The sequence below is a fragment of the Triticum aestivum genome, chromosome 3B (genome assembly GCF_018294505.1).
Source record: "Triticum aestivum cultivar Chinese Spring chromosome 3B, IWGSC CS RefSeq v2.1, whole genome shotgun sequence".
Classification (NCBI taxonomy): Eukaryota; Viridiplantae; Streptophyta; class Magnoliopsida; order Poales; family Poaceae; genus Triticum; species Triticum aestivum.
Window position 1 is genome coordinate 51,719,602 of NC_057801.1, and position 21,087 is coordinate 51,740,688.

General features: G+C 49.1%; 1 protein-coding gene across 1 annotated transcript; it reads left to right on the forward strand.

Moving 5' to 3' along the window:
- The first annotated feature begins 6,375 nt into the window (after nt 1-6,375).
- On the forward strand, nt 6,376-11,898 carry LOC123064676 (uncharacterized). Its single transcript, XM_044488100.1, has 7 exons — nt 6,376-7,852; nt 10,135-10,174; nt 10,263-10,339; nt 10,704-10,798; nt 11,109-11,176; nt 11,258-11,365; nt 11,452-11,898. The coding sequence occupies exons 1-7, from the start codon at nt 6,601-6,603 to the stop codon at nt 11,666-11,668; spliced, it is 1,857 nt and encodes a 618-aa protein (XP_044344035.1). The 5' UTR covers nt 6,376-6,600; the 3' UTR covers nt 11,669-11,898.
- Nucleotides 11,899-21,087: the final 9,189 nt, after the last annotated feature.

Here is a 21,087-nt window from a genome sequence, read left to right on the forward strand (position 1 = left end):
AATCTGTTCAGTATCCTCTGTCTCGAATGCAACGGAATAAATGTATGTTTGTGAACCAATTAATGGCTGAAGCAATGATGGAAATGGTGGATGAATCAGAGGTGCAGAGTCGTGCGACACAACAACTGATCAATGTTTTCAGAGACAGTGTAGCAAAGCAGAAAGAACTTGCCCACATGCTTATGGGCGTCATCTGTGCTGAGGTTGCAGATTGTGACGTTGTAGATGGTTAGGTTCTGCTCATTTATTTGCACTGGCATCAATCTTTGATTGCCCAGTGGATGTAATTTCCTGTAATATATGCTGGATGTGCAACGTTATTCCCTGTATGCCGTACCTTTGCGTGATCGGTTTTGGTCCTGTGCATAATTGCTCGTCGTAATGGGCTCAAATTATCTAATTTGGCCTAAAGACATGTACGAACTTTAGTGGGCCCATTAAGTTAATGGGCCGTTACTAGGCCGAAAGTTAATGGTCGGCCCTCTTACCTCCCGGGTCGTTAACAGGCCGACATCGAAGCGGGCAACAGGTGGCCCCAGTTTATTTCACGGGCCGTTAACAGGCCGTTACTAAGTTTGGGCTACATATGGCCCAACTATACTGTAGGCCTTTAGCAGGCCGAAAGAGACAGCGGGCTTGTACTGGACCATGAAGACCATGGGCCGCTAAGAGGCCGAAAGTCAGGTCGTATTGTAAATGGCCCAACTGTGTTGTGGGCCTTTAGCAGGCCGAAAGAGAAACCGGGCTGGTATTGGACCATGAAGGGCATGGGCCGTTAAAGGGCCAAAACTAAGGTCCGACTACAAATGGCCCAACTCATTTATGGTCCGTTAACAGGCCGAAAGTCACACAGGGCCGGGAATTGGCCCAACACTTAAATGGGTCGCTAAAAGGCCAAAACTCAGGTCCGACTAAAAATGGCCCAACTGATTTATGGGCCGTCAACAGGCTGAAAGTGACACCGGGCCAGAAAATTGGCCCAACACTTAAATGGGCCGCTAAAAGGCCGAAACTCAGGTCCGACAACAAATGGCCCATCAGATTTATGGGCCGTCAACAGGCTGAAAGACACACCGGGCCGGAAACTAGCCCAACATTTAAATGGGTCGCTAAAAGGCCGAAAGATGTACATCCTGAAAATTGGCCCATCCATTAAACGGGCCGTTAACAGGCCGAAATCTCATCGGGCCGATATTGAGCCCAGATATATAGCGGGCTGTTAACGGGCTCGAACTGACGATGGGCTGCAATGGTGTCAAATCTTTAACGGGCCGTTGACGGGCCGAATTGGCTCATCTCGTATGGGTCGTGGGCTTAAATGGACCTGACACAAGTAGGCCTTATATGGGTTGGCCCGCTAATTTTTACTGGGCCGGACTTTTCACAGGAATGGGCCTCTGTTGGGCCGTGCCACGTGTCGACGTACCATAGGCGTCTTCCGTCCAATGAGTGGATGACATCTGTCCCAACGGTGAGCCGACACGTGTTTCCTCCAGCCAATGATGATTTTACACGTGGAAAATCCCCATTGGTCAGGGCCGTTAATGGGTTATCAGATCCAAAACCCGACCCGATAGCTTAACGGCATTCCGTTACGGTGGATGCCACGTGTCGGTCACCCTTGACGAAAGCACTTCTGTGACGCGCGATTTATCATCATGGAAGTGGACACTTCAGTGATGATAATTTTGGTAATGTCATGGAACACTTCTACGACAGCACAGGTATGACTATCTTGATTCTGTCATAAATTTTTCATGGATGTACATGCATGACAAAAAACGCGACCTACTGTGACAAACACGTATCATCACGGAAGTGTATTTTTTTTGTAGTGCACCTCCCTCCAGCGGAGCTCGCCGCCGTCCATGGCCTCCCCACGCCCTCCTGCTCCACCCGCTCCTCCTCCCTCCACGCCTCCCGCGCGCCGTTCCCGATTTCCCAAACCAGACCGCCTCCATGGTTCATTCCTTCCTCCCCACCCACCCACCCACCTCGGCGCCGCCACCCACTCGCCGACGACCTTACGCATCGCTGCCGGCCTCCGCTCCCTCCCCTCCCACATGGCCGACGCCCCACCCTCTCCACCTCCCCTTCTCCCCCAACCCCCAGTAGCACCCAGGCTCAACAGCACATGCGGCGGCCAGATCCCAGATCCATCACGTCGTCTTGTGCCTCGCCGGAGGCGCACACGCGAAGTGAGGAGGGCTGCTCGCGTGCACACGCCATGGACCTCCATCATGGGGCGCCGACGCGTCTCGTCTGCCCGGCCGCGTCACCAGACGGCTGCCTGCCTGCTCCCTGCCGACGCCATCCCGTGCTCGGGACACCGCGCCTACCACGCCCCAACGATGCTCCTCCAGGTACTCTCTCGCCCATCTTCGATTTGCTCTTCTTCCCCTCCCTCCCCTCCCCTCCCCTCCCTCACGTGGTTTTATTTTCTGTCCTCACGCAGGTGCGCGCATCGGACACCACCGGCGCCCAATCCTAGCCGCAACGCACACCATCCTTGTTGCTCATGGCCGAACCAAACACGATTGGCTACCAGAACAAGCTCCCTCGCTCGCTCCATGGTTCCCGCATAGGTGGTGGTTCCTCTCCTCTCCTCTCTCACCCTCACGATCTCTGTGCTTGAGGTTTGAAGCTCTAGTATGCTTAGAGTGACCGGTTTCATTAGTCTCTTATCGACAAGTTAACTGGACTATTTTGCTATATTTCCATCATACACCTTTGATTTATTTAGTGACTGCAGACTGTGATTATACAGTAGAAGTAGTTAGTATCTTTGTAGACTGCATATTATACAGTAGAAGTAGTTAGCCAATTTCTAGGGGCTGTCTGTTCACCTGTTAGTATCTCTGTAGACTATACATGCTTCAAATGGGGATGGCTTTTATGCTCCCTTGAATGCATTTTGATCTTAGTAGTACTTACCACACAGTAACAAAATAAGCAGCAGCCTGAGCTTTCAGGTTTAGGGTTTCTCTTGACACATACTAGCAAGCATGAACATGAAGCTGCGATTTTTTCTGATCCTCCAAAGACAGATGCTCATCTTTGTCTGCGCATTTTGCTACTTTTACGCCTTCTGATTTGGTTTGGCATCCTGAAAGACGCAATGCCAATTGGATCGGATGGTGACACGGTCATGATCTCCGTGATGTCATTCATAGTTGTGTCCTTTGGATACAACAATGCTTAGCTTGAGACATGTAATTATATTGGCTCATAATATGAATATCTATCTATCTATCCAGGCGATTAATTACTGAAACCAGCATTCTTCATAGACATAGGATTCCTGTTACATGAAGACCATCAAATGCCAATTGAAGTGTCAATTTTATATCATCGATGATTACTTAAAAACTAGTCCTGAACCTGCAAATTCCTTTTTTAATTCCCTAAATAATCTCTTCCAACTTGCAAGTTTTGACATATACATCCTTACGACACATTTGCTTAGTCTGGCGGTCTGCAGGTCAATCATTCACATGCTAGAATTAGTTCATTAACTATAGTGACTCACTCTTATCGTTTTTATCTATGCTAACTGTTAGCCTTTGTTGTGTGAGGCAGATTGCCTGCCATTTCCTAAGCAGGAAAATCTATCTTGACACTTCCTGCAGTCCTAATGGAGCTTCAACTGAACCTTTTTTTGTCACACACTAGCATTTTTTACTGATACTATGAGTGTACCGTCTGAGTTGCTGCTATCCATTCCCCCATGCATGAATATCTGGCGAGTGAGAATGATGAGAGAATTACTGATATCTATTTGCACGATGTATAAATATCTATCTATCCAGGCAAGAAGGGCGCCGCGGGCATTGAAAGGCCTGGTCAGACTCAAGTCTCTGGTCCAAGGCCACTCTGTCAAGCGCCAGGTCACCAGCACGCTTCGCTGCATGCAGACTCTGTCCCGGGCCCAGTCCAAGATACGGACGAGGAGTATCAAGATGGCCGAGGAGAACCAGGCCCTTCAGCGCCAGCTCTTGTTGAACCAGGAACTAGAGACTCTCAAGGTATGCAGCAAACATGATTAATCAATAATACTCTTTTACAGTACAACATTTTAAACCTCCATACGTGGTTAGTATTCTTAGGGGTAATTCCAGTACCCTATGTAGAACTGGATCTTAAACTATTTGTTGAACCAGAAATATCATTAATCAATAAAACTCTTTATTATAGTATAAAACATTTTGAACCTCCATACAGTTTACCGAATTCCTAGTGGTAGTTCCAGAATCTGATTTGAAACTTATCTAAAACATTTTGAACTGGATCTCAAACTGTCAGTTTACTGAATTCCTAGTGGTAGTTCCAGAATCTGATATGAAATTGTTAGTGTTGTTGATCAGAACTATGCGTTTACAATAAAACTTTTTTCAACCTCATAATATATTTATATAATATGTCTGTTCATAATATATTGGCTCTAGTGTTTTAATTCTTCTCTTCTGATTCATGTAACAGGGCGACGGCCGAAGGCATGATGATAGTTCTATTGCTGTTCTAGTGTAGCGAAGGTAGCCTAGTCGACTATGGTCGCCTAGTGAGTCGTGCATAGGATTTCATCTGACTGTAACCTTGATGTAAACTGCTCCTATTGTGGAGCTTGTTATCTGATTGTAAACTTGATGCTGATCACATTTGTATGTGTGTTATATGATGTAGCACTTTGATGGTTGATAATATTTGAAGTATTTCGTGTGTTTTCTGTGTGCCAATTTAAATACCAGGTATTTATTTGCGTGAAATAAAAAAATGAAGAATATTGCCCTGATGGCTAGGACCCAGTACTAGAACCTGACAATGGGGGACCCACCTGACTAGTGAACCCAATTTAGAAAAAAAGAAAAAAATGAAACTGTTGAGACAAAAAGGCCATGGGCCAAAAATAAAAAGGCTGCAATGTTGGGCTTGGTCCATGAAGCTGACAAAAAATTCACATGGAAAAAAAAAGGGCTGAATTAATGGGCTCGGCCCATATAAACACCGAATTGAACCGGGCTGATTCTTGTGCCACATCAGATTGCCACGTCGGATGCCTACATGGCCTGGGAAGGCTGCTAGTGACCAAAACGCCGCAGTAGGCATATTTTGGTCGTAAACGTTCACGACCTTCTCACAGAGAAGGTCGTTAATTTCAGTTTACGACCGTCAGCTTTTGACCTTCTGTTTTTTGGTCACAAAAAGGTCGCAAATGAAAAACAATGACCTTTCGCTGAGCAATAGTCAAGGTCACACGTTGACATATTTCTTGTAGTGTTTGTCAATGAGCCTCGGAGGTGGCTCCGCTCATGGGCTCCCATCAATCACTTGTTTCCCAATGCCCAGATGCTTGCTGACGCCACAACCCGATTAAAGGCCGGAGGTGGCTTTAAGGGAGAGCACATTTGAAGGACCTGGGTGGAGCACCGTGTCCTCCCATTGAGGCCCCGGGAGGCACCCATGTACTTGTACAAGGGGCGAGAGGAGAGCCCACATGGGTATCCAAGAATGAGCTCCGGAAGGAGGAGGTTCGGCATCGGATCAGCGTCCTGACCAGCCTAGGGTCTGACTCGATCTCGATGGAGGTCACCATAGAGCCTCTTTTGTTCGGAGAACCCGATTGAAGGCCGGCGGCTTGAAGGGAGAGCACATTTGAAGAACCTGGGTGGAGCACCGAGTCCTCCCATTGTGGCCCCGGGAGGCCCCGATGTACCTGTACAAGGGGCCAGAGGAGACCCCACATGGGTATCCAATTAGAATGAGCTCGGGGAGGAGGAGGTTCGGCATCGGATCAGGGTCCTGACCAGCCTAGAGTCCGACTCCTCAAAGATCTGGTAGCAGCAACACCGATGAACAATCCCCTATTTAGCCAATGACTCTTAATAATTTGAACTGTCATTTGATAGTAGTTAGAATGAACTATCATTTGTTTAACTAGCTGGCACTACATGTTTAGATTGTGTGTGGTAAGCTCACCACTAGTTAGAAGTGGTGACAACACCTTATGCAGGTTGCAACCAAACACCATGTCATATGTGCGCCTAATGCAATGCGGGCAACCAAACGCCGGGTCAAAAATGGTTGTCTCCAACTAGGTACATGTAGGCAACCAAACTATGTGCATTTGTGGTCTTTTTGACTGCATCCCCTTAAACCGGCTCACTAGAGCCAGGCTCGGTTGGCAATGTAACCAAACACGCCCCTAGAGCACGCATGACACCAGCCTGCCACGTGGAAAGGCCCCGCGGAGTCCCGAAACAAGTGCCGCGACGTAGTGGGAGTGGAGTCCGTTTTGGTTTTGGACTAAGCTGGAATTTTAACAAGTTTTGACGGGTCTTAATGTATGATAGCCAAATAAAGGGAGGGTTCCCCGTCGTCCATCTCAATCAAATACTCCTATCCTAAAAGAAAAAACCCCAAGCTCGCTCCCCGCATCGACGGCGCCGACGCCTGCACCTCCCGCCGAGTCGCCTCCGTACCTGAAGTAGCACCACCACCAACCTTTCCCCGGATTCGACCAATCCCGTGTTCGGCGGGCAACCTGATTCCCCACCAAATTTGCTGCCCTAGAGCCTGTTGCGTCTGACCTCGGTATCAAGATCCATGGCGCTCCCCGCTCTTTCCTTCCAGCCCTCCACCCTGATGGGCTTAAAAGCCGCCGACTCCGCCTCCGGATTCCCCGACTGGGTCTTCCTCTGCGAGGAGCCGCGTTTCTCGGAGCGCCGGAACGAGACCACCGCCAAGTGCCGGACCAGCGAGGGCCAAGCCGTGGAGGTGTCCTTCTGGCTCGTCGACCCGCCGGGCGTCTCCTACTTCACCTTCAACTGCCCCGGCCTCGACCCCTCTGTCTTCCACGAGAAGGAGCCGCCCTCCCTCGTCTGCGCCGCGGCCGCCTTCGTCGTCTTCTGCCTCTCATTCAGGGGCTCCATCCACCACTTCGTCTACAGAGCCGCCCCCGCAGGGAAGCAGTGGCTGCAACCGCTCCCGGACCGGGACCGGGACCCCAGCTCCACGGTCTTCAGGAGAACGGGGTTCGGCCTCTTGCCCTGCGCCGACGGCGAGCACTACGCCGTGACCTACATCGACCAACATTGTCTTGGCAAAGATTCTGATTGGTGGTTCCATGCGCACGTCTTCTCGTCTGAAACTCGGGCGTGGAGCAGCCACAGGCTGTCGTTGCGGCACTTATCCAAGTCTGAGAGGCTCATGTGTTGTCGTCATGGCTTGTCACGGCAGATCGCTGTAGCAGGCTCACTGGGCTGGGTTAATCTCATGAGTGGTATCGTCCTTCTTTGCAACCTGTTGGACGGGAATCCTGTCATCAAATTTATCCCGTTCCCTGAATCAAGGGTTAGCTTTCTCGACGAGGATGGCCACCCTGAGCTCGCCCCTCAGTATTATTGCAATGTTGCCTGCTCCGGCGATCTCATCAAATTCATCGAGGTAGAATTTGATGACCCTGTTGTCAGGACCAGCGGTATAGGTTGGAGAGCCACTGTGTGGGAGAGGAAGATCTCCTGGGACAATTGGGAGATCCGCTCCACTGTCGATGTTGCTAACATCTCAGTTGACCAAAGTTTTTCTGCTGTATTGCCTGGGCTGTGGTGTGATGAGACCCAAAAACTGGACTTGAAGAAACTGATTTTCTATACTCCGCTGCCGAGCAGGCGTGATGACGATCTTTTTTACATGGTGGCTAAGGTGAATGCTGACGACGAGACTGCCTGGGCCATTGCAGTTGACATGGAAAGGGCAGCTGTGGAAGCAATGACCCAGTTCTCTCTTGGACGGTACAAGTACCACATTGCAATGTACTCTTCATGCGACTTCCCCAAGTACCTCAACATGTCCCCAGGTGATTCTTCCATCTTTATGCCCATGTGATTTAACTCGCAGCCTTAGCTTTTGAATTCTTTGTTGTCTGTTGGTTATATGTGCTTAGGACAACGTTTCAGTATTGACACTGTGGACATTGGACTGTTCGTGGCCATTAACTTTTAGCTGGTTTCATTAATCTTATAATCTAACTATGTTTTCCAATGTTTTGATTCGTACATGTTAATGCGTTAGAAACACACATGAAGCTGCAGCCCATACTTGTGCTGCCAGCATGGACCCTGTGTATGGAGACCTCACTTATACAGGCAGGCAACACGGAGTTCATGAACACACATCATATATTCTGTAACCTCAAGTTTCATATTGTGGTCAGATGCAAGTATGCAAGATGAAATAGCTGTTGATATTGTCAAAGATAGTCGAGGTGTATCATGAGGCCATTTTTTGTTTTTTGTGAAATGATCCCATATCTAGTTAACTTGTTCAGCACTTAGTGCTTATGATAACCGAGGCTGTGCATGATGAACTGACACATCCGTTCCTCCAACCAAACAGGAAAAACAATGATTTGTTGCTGCTAATTCAAATCTGTTCCATGAACCGAATTAAAGCCTCAACGGATATAGACAACCTCAAGTGGCTTATGCAGCATGAAATACCACAACTATCATGAAAATCCACTAATAACAGCAATCTGCTAGGGCCAGTGTCTTTTCATCTCATGTTGCTTGTCCTTTCGGCGAGTAAATTGCAGAAAACCACCACTTTGAAGGCAAGCTTTGCGAAAACCACTACAATACATTTTTTTTGCAAAAAACACCGTGCCTACCGTAATCTTTTTGCAAATAACACTGATCGGCGGATTTGCCTCTGTTGAGTATGTTTATGACAGATGGGGCCCGTCAGTCAGGCTGATGTGGCACCGCTTAACACCTCGCATATAACGGCGATGTTTGGGACGTTATCCTCTTGTGTGGAGCCCTGTGGGGTCCACCTGTCACTGAAACAAAAAATAAAAAATCTGGTTCTCGCCTTATCTTCACCAGCTCGCTGCCGCCCGTCCTGCCCCCATGGTCAACGGCGCATGCCCGAAGGCCCGCACCCGACGTGCGCCCGACGCCACCACGCGTTGACGAGCCGTATGGCACAACCCCGCCGATCTGACAAGGGGAGGGAGCAGCGGGCTGGCCCCCGACGTGGTTGCTTTGTCTCGTGCATCCTGACGGCTACCTCCTCCGAACTAGAGCCACCGTGGTTCTCGAGCAGGGAGTCACCGTCTCCTTCCTCAGCCACGGCGACCACCTTGCTCACTGGCTGCTGCAACTCCTACGTCGATGGCGGCTCGAGCGCAGAGGCAGCGGCACCAGCTGGATTGGAGCAGGGAGAATGGATCTGAGTGTGGAACTTGCCGGCGGCTCGGTTGCCATCGCCCGTCCCGACCCCAGCCGAGGCAAGGGCCGTCGTCGCTGTTGCCGCACCGAGGGGAGGCAGAGGACGCCGCCAGTCCCGCCCCTGGCCGAGGGGCGGCCTTCCGCCACGCGCCAAGGACGTCGTGCATCGCCGGGGTCGCCGACCTCATCCAAGTCCCGCCGACGCTCGCGGCCGTCGCTCGCGGCAGAGGAGCATGAAACCGATGTATAGAGAGGGCGGCGACTCGATTCTTGCCGGATCTGGGTGAGGGCTGGTTAATACGGCAGTGAATTTCGTGGAGCTCAGGGGCAATGGTGATGGGCGGCGCGGCGCTGCTGCATGTTGCTGGCTCGGGGGCAGAGAGAGAAATCAGGATGAAATGCTGACAAGTGGGCTCCATGTCCAGTAAAACAGTTGAACTTAACGGTGTTAGAAATTGGTGCCACATCAGCCTGATTAGTGGGCCCCATCTGTCATAAACATACTCAACAGAGGCAAATCCGCCGATCAGTGTTATTTGCAAAGAGATTACGGTAGACACGGTGTTTTTTGCAAAAAAAAAATGTATTGTAGTGGTTTAGCTTGCCTTCAAAGTGATGGTTTTCTGCAATTTACTCTCCTTTGGGCCATGTGTGCTTGACCAACCTGCGCACATCCTCAGACACCATATTACCACTGCAGGATGGCCTTGCTATGCATGCTGTTTATGGCACACTGGTATAATTCGTTAGAAGAGATGAGAGCAATCCAATGATGTAATGATGTATCCTCCAATTTTTTTGATCCACTATCTGCTGACGCGGCAATAAAATTGCTCAATTGACAAGTTATACATGTTTCTTTCGCCGTTCTTTTTATCTAACTGTTTCGTTGTCCAAACTTTTGCAGGGGCAGACATGGATAATCCAGCGGACAAGTGCTCTAAGCGGTAATTCACACATAGCTAATTTTAGCTGTTCTAGTATTTTTTTATTTTTTGCATGATATCTATTTCATTTATGCTGCTGCTTCTGTAGGATGTCTGTTACCAGGTTGAGTGCAAAGCAGTGTGTGGTGCAAGTGCTGCGGACTCTAGACTGGCTTCAAGAACTTGGTAACTAATAAGCCTGACTTCTTGATATATGCTCTTTATTTGTCTTGGTTATGACATACTAGATGTGCAGCCAACATTCACCAAGTGCATGTTTAGACCGTTGATCTGCAATTAGTTTCTTACCATCATCTGTGAATATCTGCTGAATTTAATCTGCAGTATTACTCTAAATGCTTGCCCATGTCAAGTATAATATGCTTGTAATTTTATGTGCTTTCACTCTTCATTTGTATGTCTGTAACTTTCTTGGTGAACATCGTAAGCAAGTGCAGCCCGTGTGATAGCATCATTAGCTCTGCAGATATATTTTCTTGCAAATTGGCTGTCATGACCAGGACATTCACATCTGTATGGTCAATTGCAGATCAATGCTTGGAAATTGAGAGGTCAACTGACAACACATACAGATTATTACTTCAGTTTTCTCCAGTATCATCTCTGTGTTCCAGTATCAGACCAGTAAGTTCTGTTATTGTATCCCACAGATATAGTCCAGGGCTTCATGTTACGAGTGTATCCTTATCTCTTTGATATAAACCCTTTGTGGTCAAGTTTCTTTTTCTGTTTCTTTGGACCACACACACAACTTCTCTTTGATAAGCTTCAGATTCTTCATTTATTTGTCCAAACTATTTAGGCAGCCGTGCTAGCGTGTTTATAAAGCAATTGCTTGATTTCAAATTATGAACCGTCAGCATTCTTGGGCAATTATTTAAATTCATGTTATGAATTCCCAGTGTGACTGAATCCTAAGAAAATCATGATGCAGATGGTAAAATATGCTTCCTGTAATGGTCAAGGTGAAGCTGCATCGAAGGCTGTGGATTTTTGCCAAAGGTATATAGATGAGGAAACCAGGCATATGTTTGTGAAATAAATTTTCCTTTATATCTGATCATAACGTCTGTTGTTTCCTAGAGCTTTGGAAGATTTCGACTTGGCTCTACATGGATCACTGAGTGATCCTTCAGCATCCGTTGAAGCCATGCGTAGCAAAATCAGTGATGTCATTCAAGCTTTGGACAAGTACAAGAAAATGAGTGGCCTCTCTTCTTTATTATTAAACGGAGCCCTTAGTGATTTTAATTTTATACCTGGTTCAATTGTTTCAGCATCATGCAAATTGTGCCATCAACACTGATACCGAAAGAAAAGATGCTTGGAGATGCCAGCGACCAAAAAAGATCAAAGGCAACATCTGAAAATCATGAGAAGCCATTCGAGGCAAAGAATACAGTTTATGGGTGGCTGCTACTGAGATTGATGTCCTTTCATCGGGAGTGGTATCAAGTTCGCAGGAGATGGATGATAGCTAGCCGTGAACAATGACGAGCCGTGGTCAAGGATAAACGTGGCAAGTAGCAGCAACGGAAATTCAAGCCCACTAATTCTCAAAGAGAAAAGGACCTGATATCGATGCCCGTGGTTGTGTCATCTTCCCACCGTGATGTAAGGGAGTCGGTATCTTACTGATATGGAATGTCTGTAGAAACATATAAGCTTGTTGTAGATGGAGTGTTGAATTATGGTTTCGGCCGTGATTAATGTATGGACATGATGCTTATGTGAAGGTGCTTACTCAATTTTTGCGTGCGCTGTTGTTTCCTGTATCATAAGATGGGCTCAAGTCATGTGGTCCATGTATATTATCTGCATTTTGCAAAAATAAAAAAGGAAAAACAGGGGTTATGACCTTGAAGTTTATTGCGAACAGAGAATGAACTTGAAAAAAGGCGACCATTATGTGTCGGAGAAAAAATGCTAGAGAAATAATGGACATACCAGAAACATTGGTAGCAAATGACTAATCGAGAAGCTGGGAGCCCCAGCCTCCTTATGTTTGTACTTCTTCACCTCTGTCAATGCAGCAGCCAAGATGTGCTCGTCTCACACAAACTCGTCGAGTTTAGCCATATCCTTCAGGCTAGCAAGGTACTCAAGGGCACCGTGTTGCCGGTGCTAGGCACATAAAAGAACCCAAGACCTCTCGATGGTCACAGTGTCGTCGTCCCTCGGCTTCTCAAGTACTCCCTCGGTCACGGTTTAGAAGGCACAGTTAAATTTGCGTGCGTTTCCACAATAGACAAGGTTTAGGGCGCATTGCATTTATTTTTAGTAGCTAATTAGTACTCCGGAGTATTATTTCTATATGCATGCGTAGTGTGAATGCTATTTTTTAGCCCATCTCACAACCAATAGATAACCACCTAGGTCCCAGAGAATTTCCAAACGCGTCTTCAAAACCGTGACGGAGGGAGTACAAATATATCCTTCTTTATTAGAGCCATTCTCCCTTTTTGATAAATGTCACGCAACTCACAAGGTTCATTCCTATTCAACAGCTCCACCGGCCTTGTCTCGGATGGGACATAGAAAAAATCACACCATGTCTCTGTAAACAATAGTCTTCAATTTAGTCTCCTTTCTATGACTGAAAAAGCAGAAAGACACATGTCATTCAGAAAAGCAAAAATCCAAAAAAAAAATGCGATGAGTGGGGGCATTTTTTATACCTAAACAAACCATGCTGAGGGTCAATCTTCATGACTACCCCGCAGCAGTGGAGCGTCGCCGTTGATGCTCTGAGACATGGATGCTGGCGTCTCCACTCCCCGTAGCAGCCTCGGCTTCGCCGCCGCGGAAGCTCGCAGCTGTGAAGACAGTCGCATCAGGTTGTGCCGCCAGATCTAGGAGGTTGTCGTATTTTTGTTCGCGAGAGAAAGAGAAATGCGTGCGGTGTGACCTTTTTGCCAGCGAGGAGAAGGAGCGTCGCGCGAGACAGACCAGGCGCCGCACGATCGTGACCGATCGAACGGCTCGTGAGGCGGATGACGCGACAGAGTAATCAGTCGCGCAAAAACAAACGTTTTCCTTGATATAAGTCCACTTATGTGTCTAACAGTTCAATTCAAGAAAGGTTTTCTGAAAAAAAAATCACTTATCGGTCTAACAGTTTAAGAACAGTTTAGCTAAATGTCAATCGTCTGAAAAGCTGGTGATCAACGGACCGATCTTTCACTAACATCCGCCGGGTCTTACGTCTGCCACACGTCTTCATGGGTCCGTGCCACGGCATCTCAATTCATCCTTATCTCCACTAAAATGCTAGCCACATATAATCTTGCAACTGAGCACTAGTGCAAACCCACCCGAAAGGAACCGCGTGCGTGAGGAAGGGCAACGACGACAACACAACCTCCGCTGGCGGTGGCCTCCCCGACCATGGCCGGGCGACCAGGGCGGCCGGGAAGAGCCATGCCGCCTACGCCGCAACGTGATCCCAACCGAAGCTCCCACCGCCGGCGGCGAAGCGGGTGCAGGACCAGCGCAACAACACCGCCGGGTCGGCCTCGCGCAGTGGAAGCCGTCCATGCCCGCCAGGGCGTGCGGATGCACGCCGATAAGTTTATGCAACAATGACGGAGTTGGAAAACGCCGACGGCAACGACGATGGTGCGCTACAACATCCTTTCATTGCAAAAAAAATCTGCAACATCATCCATGTTGCAAAAGTTCTTTCTGCAACATCATCTCTTTTACGAAAAAATGAACCTGGAGAAAAACATCTGTTACAAATTTTTCTGCAACATGAGCTCTGTTCCAAAGGTTTCTACAACAATGTCTTTGTTGCAATAGTGAGGACGGAGCTAGGTCGTTCGATAACGCTGGATCTAATGGCTGTCGAGGCGGCGGATCTTTTAAAAAAATCTGCCAGTCGACGCGTAGCACAACCCTTTTGAAATAGGGTCAATCGGTTTTCGAGAGATAGCCGGAGTGAGCCAGAGGTAAGGAAGGAGAAGGAAGGGGCTCGCCGGAGGGCTACCCCAGTATCTATCTTAGGGTTCAGGGTGGGGGCGGTGGTGGACGGCGGTGGTGCACTTCGCTGGAGAAAAAACTTAAACTAGGGCGGGCCTAGAGGGATGGTCGGGGGCGGCGGCTAGACCGGCGGTGGGGGCGGTTTCGGGGAGGGCGGGGCGGCGCGGGAGTGCCGCCGGCCGCGGGTGGTGGTTGTTGGTGTCAAAACCGGCGGATCTCGGGTAGGGGGTCCCGAACTGTGCGTCTAAGGCTAATGGTAACAAGAGGCGGAGGACACGATGTTTACCCAGGTTCGGGCCCTCTCGATGGAGGTAATACCCTAGTTCCTGCTTGATTGATCTTGATGATATGAGTATTACAAGAGTTGATCTACCATGAGATCATAGAGGCTAAACCCTAGAAGCTAGCCTATAATTATGATTGTTCTTGTCCTACGGACTAAACCCTCCAGTTTATATAGACACCGGAGGGGGCTAGGGTTACATAGAGTCGGTTACAAAGAAGGAAATCTACATATCCGAATTGCCAAGCTTGCCTTCCATGCAAAGGAGAGTCCCATCCGGACACGGGACGAAGTCTTCAATCTTGTATCTTCATAGTCCAACAGTCCGGCCGAAGTATATAGTCCGGCTGTCCGAGGACCCCCTAATCCAGGACTCCCTCAGTAGCCTCTGAACCAGGCTTGAATGACGATGAGTTCAGCGCGCAGATTGTCTTCGGCATTGCAAGGCGGGTTCCTTCTCCGAATACTCCATAGAAGATTTTGAACACAAGGATCGTGTCCGGCTCTGCAAAACAAATTCCACATACCACCGTAGAGAGCACAATATTCCACAAATCTAATCTGCTGACAACTTTTCATAGCGTGACATCACGCCACGGCCCGGTCATTATTCGAACCGTTTTCCTCAACCAGCTATTGCACATATTGCGAGGCGGTTTCCTTGGCACGTCATGTCGAAGCAGAGATTGTGTCCCCTTATCACGGGATTCTCATCAATACGGTTGTGGGTAATCCAACCGCGCCATCAATCGCGGCGCTTGGGGAATAAGCGATTTTACGGGGCAAGTGGGGAGGCGCACAGTTTCTACGCCTTTATAAAGGGATAAGGATTCCTCTTTTTCACCCACACCTTCTTCTTCCCCTGCCCATCCATTCTCACACGCTAGAGCTCCAGCGCCTAGGTTCTCACCTTCTCCTCAAAGCCATTCCAAACATGTCCGGAGCGGGAGGCAAGTGGATGGCCTCCTCCGTTACGGAGGAGAACATTACGAAGCTCCGGGAAGCCGGATACCTGGCCGCAAACATTGCGCACCGGCTCCCGGACGCAGGGCAGATCGTCCCTACTCCAGAATCCCATAAGAAGGTCGTGTTTCTTGCCCACTTCGTCCGCAGACTGGGATTCCCCCTCCATCCATTTGTCCGCGGGCTCATGTTCTACTACGGGCTGGATTTCCATGATCTGGCCCCCAATTTCATCCTTAACATCTCGGCGTTTATCGTTGTGTGCGAGGCCTTCCTCCGCATCAAGCCCCACTTTGGCATGTGGCTGAAGACCTTCAACGTGAAGCCGAAGATAGTGGTCGGCCAGCAAGCGGAGTGCGGAGGCGCCATGGTGGGCAAGATGCCCAACGTCATTTGGCTCGAAGGCTCCTATGTGGAGACCGTGAAGGTGTGGCAATCGGGGTGGTTCTACATCACCGAGCCGCGCGATGCGAACTGGGCGGCGGCCCCAGAATTCCGATCCGGCATCCCCATTCAGCTCACCTCCTTGAAAGAGAAGGGCTTAGCCTGGGGTGCGTCGGTGGAGCTGACCGGTCTCCAAAACTGTGTCAAAAATATGATAAGCAAGAAAATTAAGCTTGTCAATGTGGTCCAGGTCATGCTCTTCCGCCGAAGCCTCCCGTGTCAAAGACGGGCATTCAATATGTGGGAGTTCAATCCGGCCAAACACTAGACCTGCAAGAGCTCTTCGACATGACGCACATAGACGTCCGGAAGGTGTTGTTTAAAGCCGCCGAAGTACCTCCTCCCATAACCGAGGATCGCGGACTCAGCGCAAAGCGCCCCGGCAATCCGGTAAGCTCTTTATATCTCACAAGATGTGCCTTTCCCCAGTATATTCGTGGGAGGAATCTAAGCCTCCACGCTAATTTAACAGGACTGGGTAGCGACAGCGGAGCGGATTGACTGTCCGGCTCCACTACCTGAGGATCCAGCAACGGCTCTCCTAACAGAGATGTTGTTTCCGGCGCCCTATGAGGTGCCAGAGAAGAAGGCCAAGAAGAAGGCCATGGGGACTAGGAAAGGTCTTAGGTGCAAGGTAGTCTCGGACTCATCCTCCGAAGACACCGAGGCGCGCTCCTCCAACGAAAACAAGGAGGAGGAAGAGGAAAGTCCTCCCCCCCAACCAGGGGGGACAAGAAAAGGAAGGCCGCCACGTCTGGGGAGGCCGAAGGATCCAAGAAGGGGAAGACCCTCCCTCCGGACCACTCCACAACAGCTGCCTACAGCGATGAGGAGTGGCTGCCCAGGGACAAGCCCCTGGCGAAGTCGTAAGTATCCAGATACCATAATACTTTCGGTATGTTTTGCTTTATTGCTTCTTATTATGTTAAATATGATCGTGCAGTCCGTCCAAGGCCCGCATCGACTTATCCTCCTCGGAGGGGTCTTTGAGCGCGTCGGTGATGAACAGCGATTCGCTCCCGACGGCCACCACCTCCCGGCCCGCGGACGACGCCGAGGTGTTTTCTTAGAGGATACCAGGCCAGGGGGACAGTTCTGAAGGCGCCCCAAGGCAAAATCCCCAACACCGGGCACATGGGGGGGGAGACCCCCATGGATTCTGATGAGGGGGGCCGCAACAAGTTTGGCCCCCAGCCGAATACTGCGCTAGAACCTCCAGTGGTTCCAGATTTAGGCAGGCAACCCCTCGCTAAGGGGGGAGAGCCGTCTGTGTTGATGACCTCTGTCCATCCAGAGGCATCGGACAACTTGCTGGAAGCGCTTCAGGGCGCTTTCATTGATGAAGAACACCGTACTCTTATGAGCATAGTGATCGCGAAGGTTCGGTCCGCCAAAAGCAGATTGACCGAAGCCTACGCCAGCCTCCTAACAGGCTTTGAGGTAAGTAATTAAATTATGAGAGAATATCCCAGCATAGACAGTAGCCCCTGATGCTCTGTTTGGTGTTCGGAAAGAAAAGCCGAACAGAGGATCAAATAACGTCCACAGGAGTCTAATCATATTATGTCTATGTGAATAAAGCAGGCGTCGCTACTGGCCGCTGCTGCCCGTACTGCGGAGGTCTCCGGACTGAAGCGGGACATGGGGCGGGCCGAGGAAGAGCTCGGCCTCGTGAAGAGGCAGCTCGAGGAGAACAAAGGTAAGCGATACCCCGTCTGTATGTCATATAAAGGAAAAATTGTTGATGCTAATAGAAGCACCATGAATTTTAATAGGGGCCACGACTGAAGCGGCGGCCCTTAAGAAGGCACTGTCCGAGGCCGAAGACAAAGCGGCCAAGGAGCGCACCGAGCGTGAGAAACAGGAAGCTCGGGTTGATGAGGTCCAGCAAGAGCTCCAGGACTTCGTCAAAAAATTCAAGTCCTTGGAGCGTGACTCCAAGACGCAAGAGTCCGAGCTTGCGAAGGCCCTCGAGAGCGCACAAAACGCCAAGGCCGAAGCCCAAAAGGCCCTCCAGGAGATTCAGGCGGCCAAGAAGATAGTGGCGGGTAAGGCATTCATTATGCAAAGCAAGCATGTGAAGGAGACTTTCCTTTTACTTACCCGAATTCGGAGCTCTCCAGGAGCGGTTACAGATCTGCCGCGCAGCATATCGGATGTTGCGGAGTTCTACCGTGCCGAAGAAGGGAGCTCGACGGAGAAGTTGTTCTGGTCTCATTATACTGGGATCGAACATCCGATGCCCTTGAGCGGCCAGCTGAAGCAACTGGTCGAATTGCACAAGGCGGCCGAACTGGCCATGAAGGACCTCATAGTCCGGCTGTGGCCTGGCGACCCCTGCCCAGCAACTACTTCGGCCTTGTAGAGCGGTTGGTAAGTGCCTGTCCACGGCTTGAAGTCATTAAGCGGTCCGTCTGCATTGAAGGTGCGCGTAGGGCCTTGGCCCGTGCGAAAGTGCACTGGGCGAAGATGGATGCTGAGAAGCTGGTGACGGAGGGGCCGCCGAAGGGCAAGGAGCATCGCCGCCCCGAACAATATTATGACAATGTCCTGAAGGGTGCCCGCCTTGTGGCAGATGAATGTGCTAAGGATGTAATATTTGAATGAATGTACTCATGTCATCCTGTAATATGAAAACGAGTTCATATGCGCTATATAACGCTTGTTGTTTTAAAATATTACCTTTTGTGTGGCCGTTTATAAAGTCTGAGAGTTGGCCAGTTGTCGGCTTCTGCCCCCATGTAACTAGTACTGGGTGTTCGGGATAAATCTAAACACTCTTTATCCAAATTCTTGGTCCTTTAAGGAGGTGTTTAGCGCAACGAACAAGGCAATCAGACTATACAACTTTATCACTCTCACTTATCCATAGAAGTCTACAATTTTAAATTTTGGCGAAGCCCCTAGTATTCGGAAGGCCGAACTTGGGGCGCTATACATGCCTAAATCGGACAAAGCCGATTCCTCGCCTGAAGCGGAAAAAATCTTTAAAGATTTGAGACCTCTCGAACAGCGACCAGCTCTCACCTCATCATGATAGTCAGTTTTCGGCTTTCTCTACTGAGGTGCTCGTCCAGAAGAACCGGGAGACAGTCGCAGTAGTTCTCCCTATGCTACCTTAGCCGATATAGCGGAACGTAAGGTACCAAAACATGGAAGCCGGGCAAACCCAACTATTGACCCAAGACATGATTCGGAGCTGATGCATATAATGCTATAAGTTCGGGGTGCCGCACTGTCGAAAGTGTTCGGACTTTTCTTGCCGTGTTATGGGGTACACTGAAGCCCCTGGCGAGCTGGACGTACCAAAATGTACGGGTGCAATTTGTAATAAATAAGCAGTAAAGGAAATGGATAAATAAATGTAATAGTAAGCTGACGCTATACATTATTTTCCATTGTTATTTAAATAATACGTTAAAGCGTATGTATATAAGTAGTGCGATAAGCAAAAATAGGACTATTTGACATGTCCTGGTCAAGGGTAAGCTGCATGTGGGTATGTATATTCCCTTGTACGTCAAAGCTTCTTGTCTCCTTGGTGTTTCCATCCCGTTATATGTTCGATAGTGGGACTATCGGGAGGGCCTCCCGAAAATAGGGACCTGAAAAGAAAAGGTGTGAAGATATACGGATCCTGGGGCGGTTGAGCCGCATTTTGAACCGTGTTATAGCCGTGCCTCCGTCTATGCCCATGGTATTGTGAGTGCGTAATTATGTACGCGCGGCACAAATTTTGCCGCTTGACAGGGACAAGGACGGAGGCCGAATTGCTAGGCGGGCTCTGGAAGTGCCAGACGATCCTGTTGCGGGGTACTCCGGACTCGCTTGATGGTGTCCAGGTTCTTTATCGCTGAATTGGCGGTCTGCCTAAGAAGACTACTTTGTACTTCTGCTGCGAGGGCCGCAGTGTGCTCCTCCGTACGGAGCGAGCGCTCTGTGTTTCCATTTACTGTTATAACCCCGCGAGGTCCCGGCATTTTGAGCTTGAGGTATGCATAATGCGGTACCGCATTGAATCTAGCAAATGCGGTTCGTCCGAGCAGTGCATGATAGCCACTGTGGAAGGGGACGATATCGAAGATTAACTCCTCGCTTCGGAAGTTGTCCGGTGATCCGAAGACTAGTTCCAGTGTGATTGAGCCCATGCAACATGCATCTACACCTGGTATGACACCTTTAAAGGTGGTTTTTGTGGGTTTATCCTTGAGGGGTCGATGCCCATTTTGCGCACTGTATCCTGATAGAGCAGGTTCAGGCTGCTGCCACCGTCCATAAGGACTCGTGTGAGATGAAATCCGTCAATGATGGGGTCGAGGACCAATGCGGCCGAACCGCCGTGACGGATACTGGTAGGATGGTCCCTGCGATCGAAAGTGATCGGACAAGAAGACCATGGGTTGAATTTTGGGGCGACTGGCACTAGTAGAAAAAGGGTCATACGTGAAGCCCAATAGTGCCGGTTTGAATTTCAGCCGGCACTAATGTGTACAATAGCACCAGTTCGTGGCGGCGATCAATAGCACCGGTTCGTGGCGAACCTTTAGTACCGGTTCATGCCACGAACCGGTACTAAAGGGGATGTGTCAGCCTGCGGTCAGGGTATGGCCCCACCGTCACCATTTAGTGCCGGTTCGTACCACGAACCGGTACTAATGAGGTTATGGCAAGCTGTTTTTAGTCCCACCTCGCTCCCCTAACAAGCCTTTTACCACCTTAAATATGTTATTTCTCAAACTATCACAAGCACTTGGTCTTCCTTGAACTCTATGTGTAGAATTTGTGGCCGCAATATGAGTCTTCATCGGTTTATAAATCGTTGATGACTCATATTGACAATTCAGATTGTACACACAAAGATCATTGATGATCAAAGTATTTTTGATGTTATAAGATCATATTGACAGTTTAGACTCTAAAGAAATATAAGATCGTGATGTAAATGCTCTTATATTTTTTGCGTTCAGTATGCACCATTCAAAGCGACGCCATCAAATTTCAACCATTTCTGCCTTCATTTGCTATTTTTCATGCATTCAATGATTTGTTTTGAGAACTAAATGCCCTGAAAATTGAAAAGCACTACAAATGAACTCTGAAAAAGTTGAAACTTGGCATGGTATCATCATTTCACCCACATAGATTGTTCAAAAAAGTAGAGAGGGTTACGGCAAAAACTGGATGCACTTCGTTTACAAACTGGACAATCTCTTTCGAAATATTCAGGTTTCTAACGAAATTA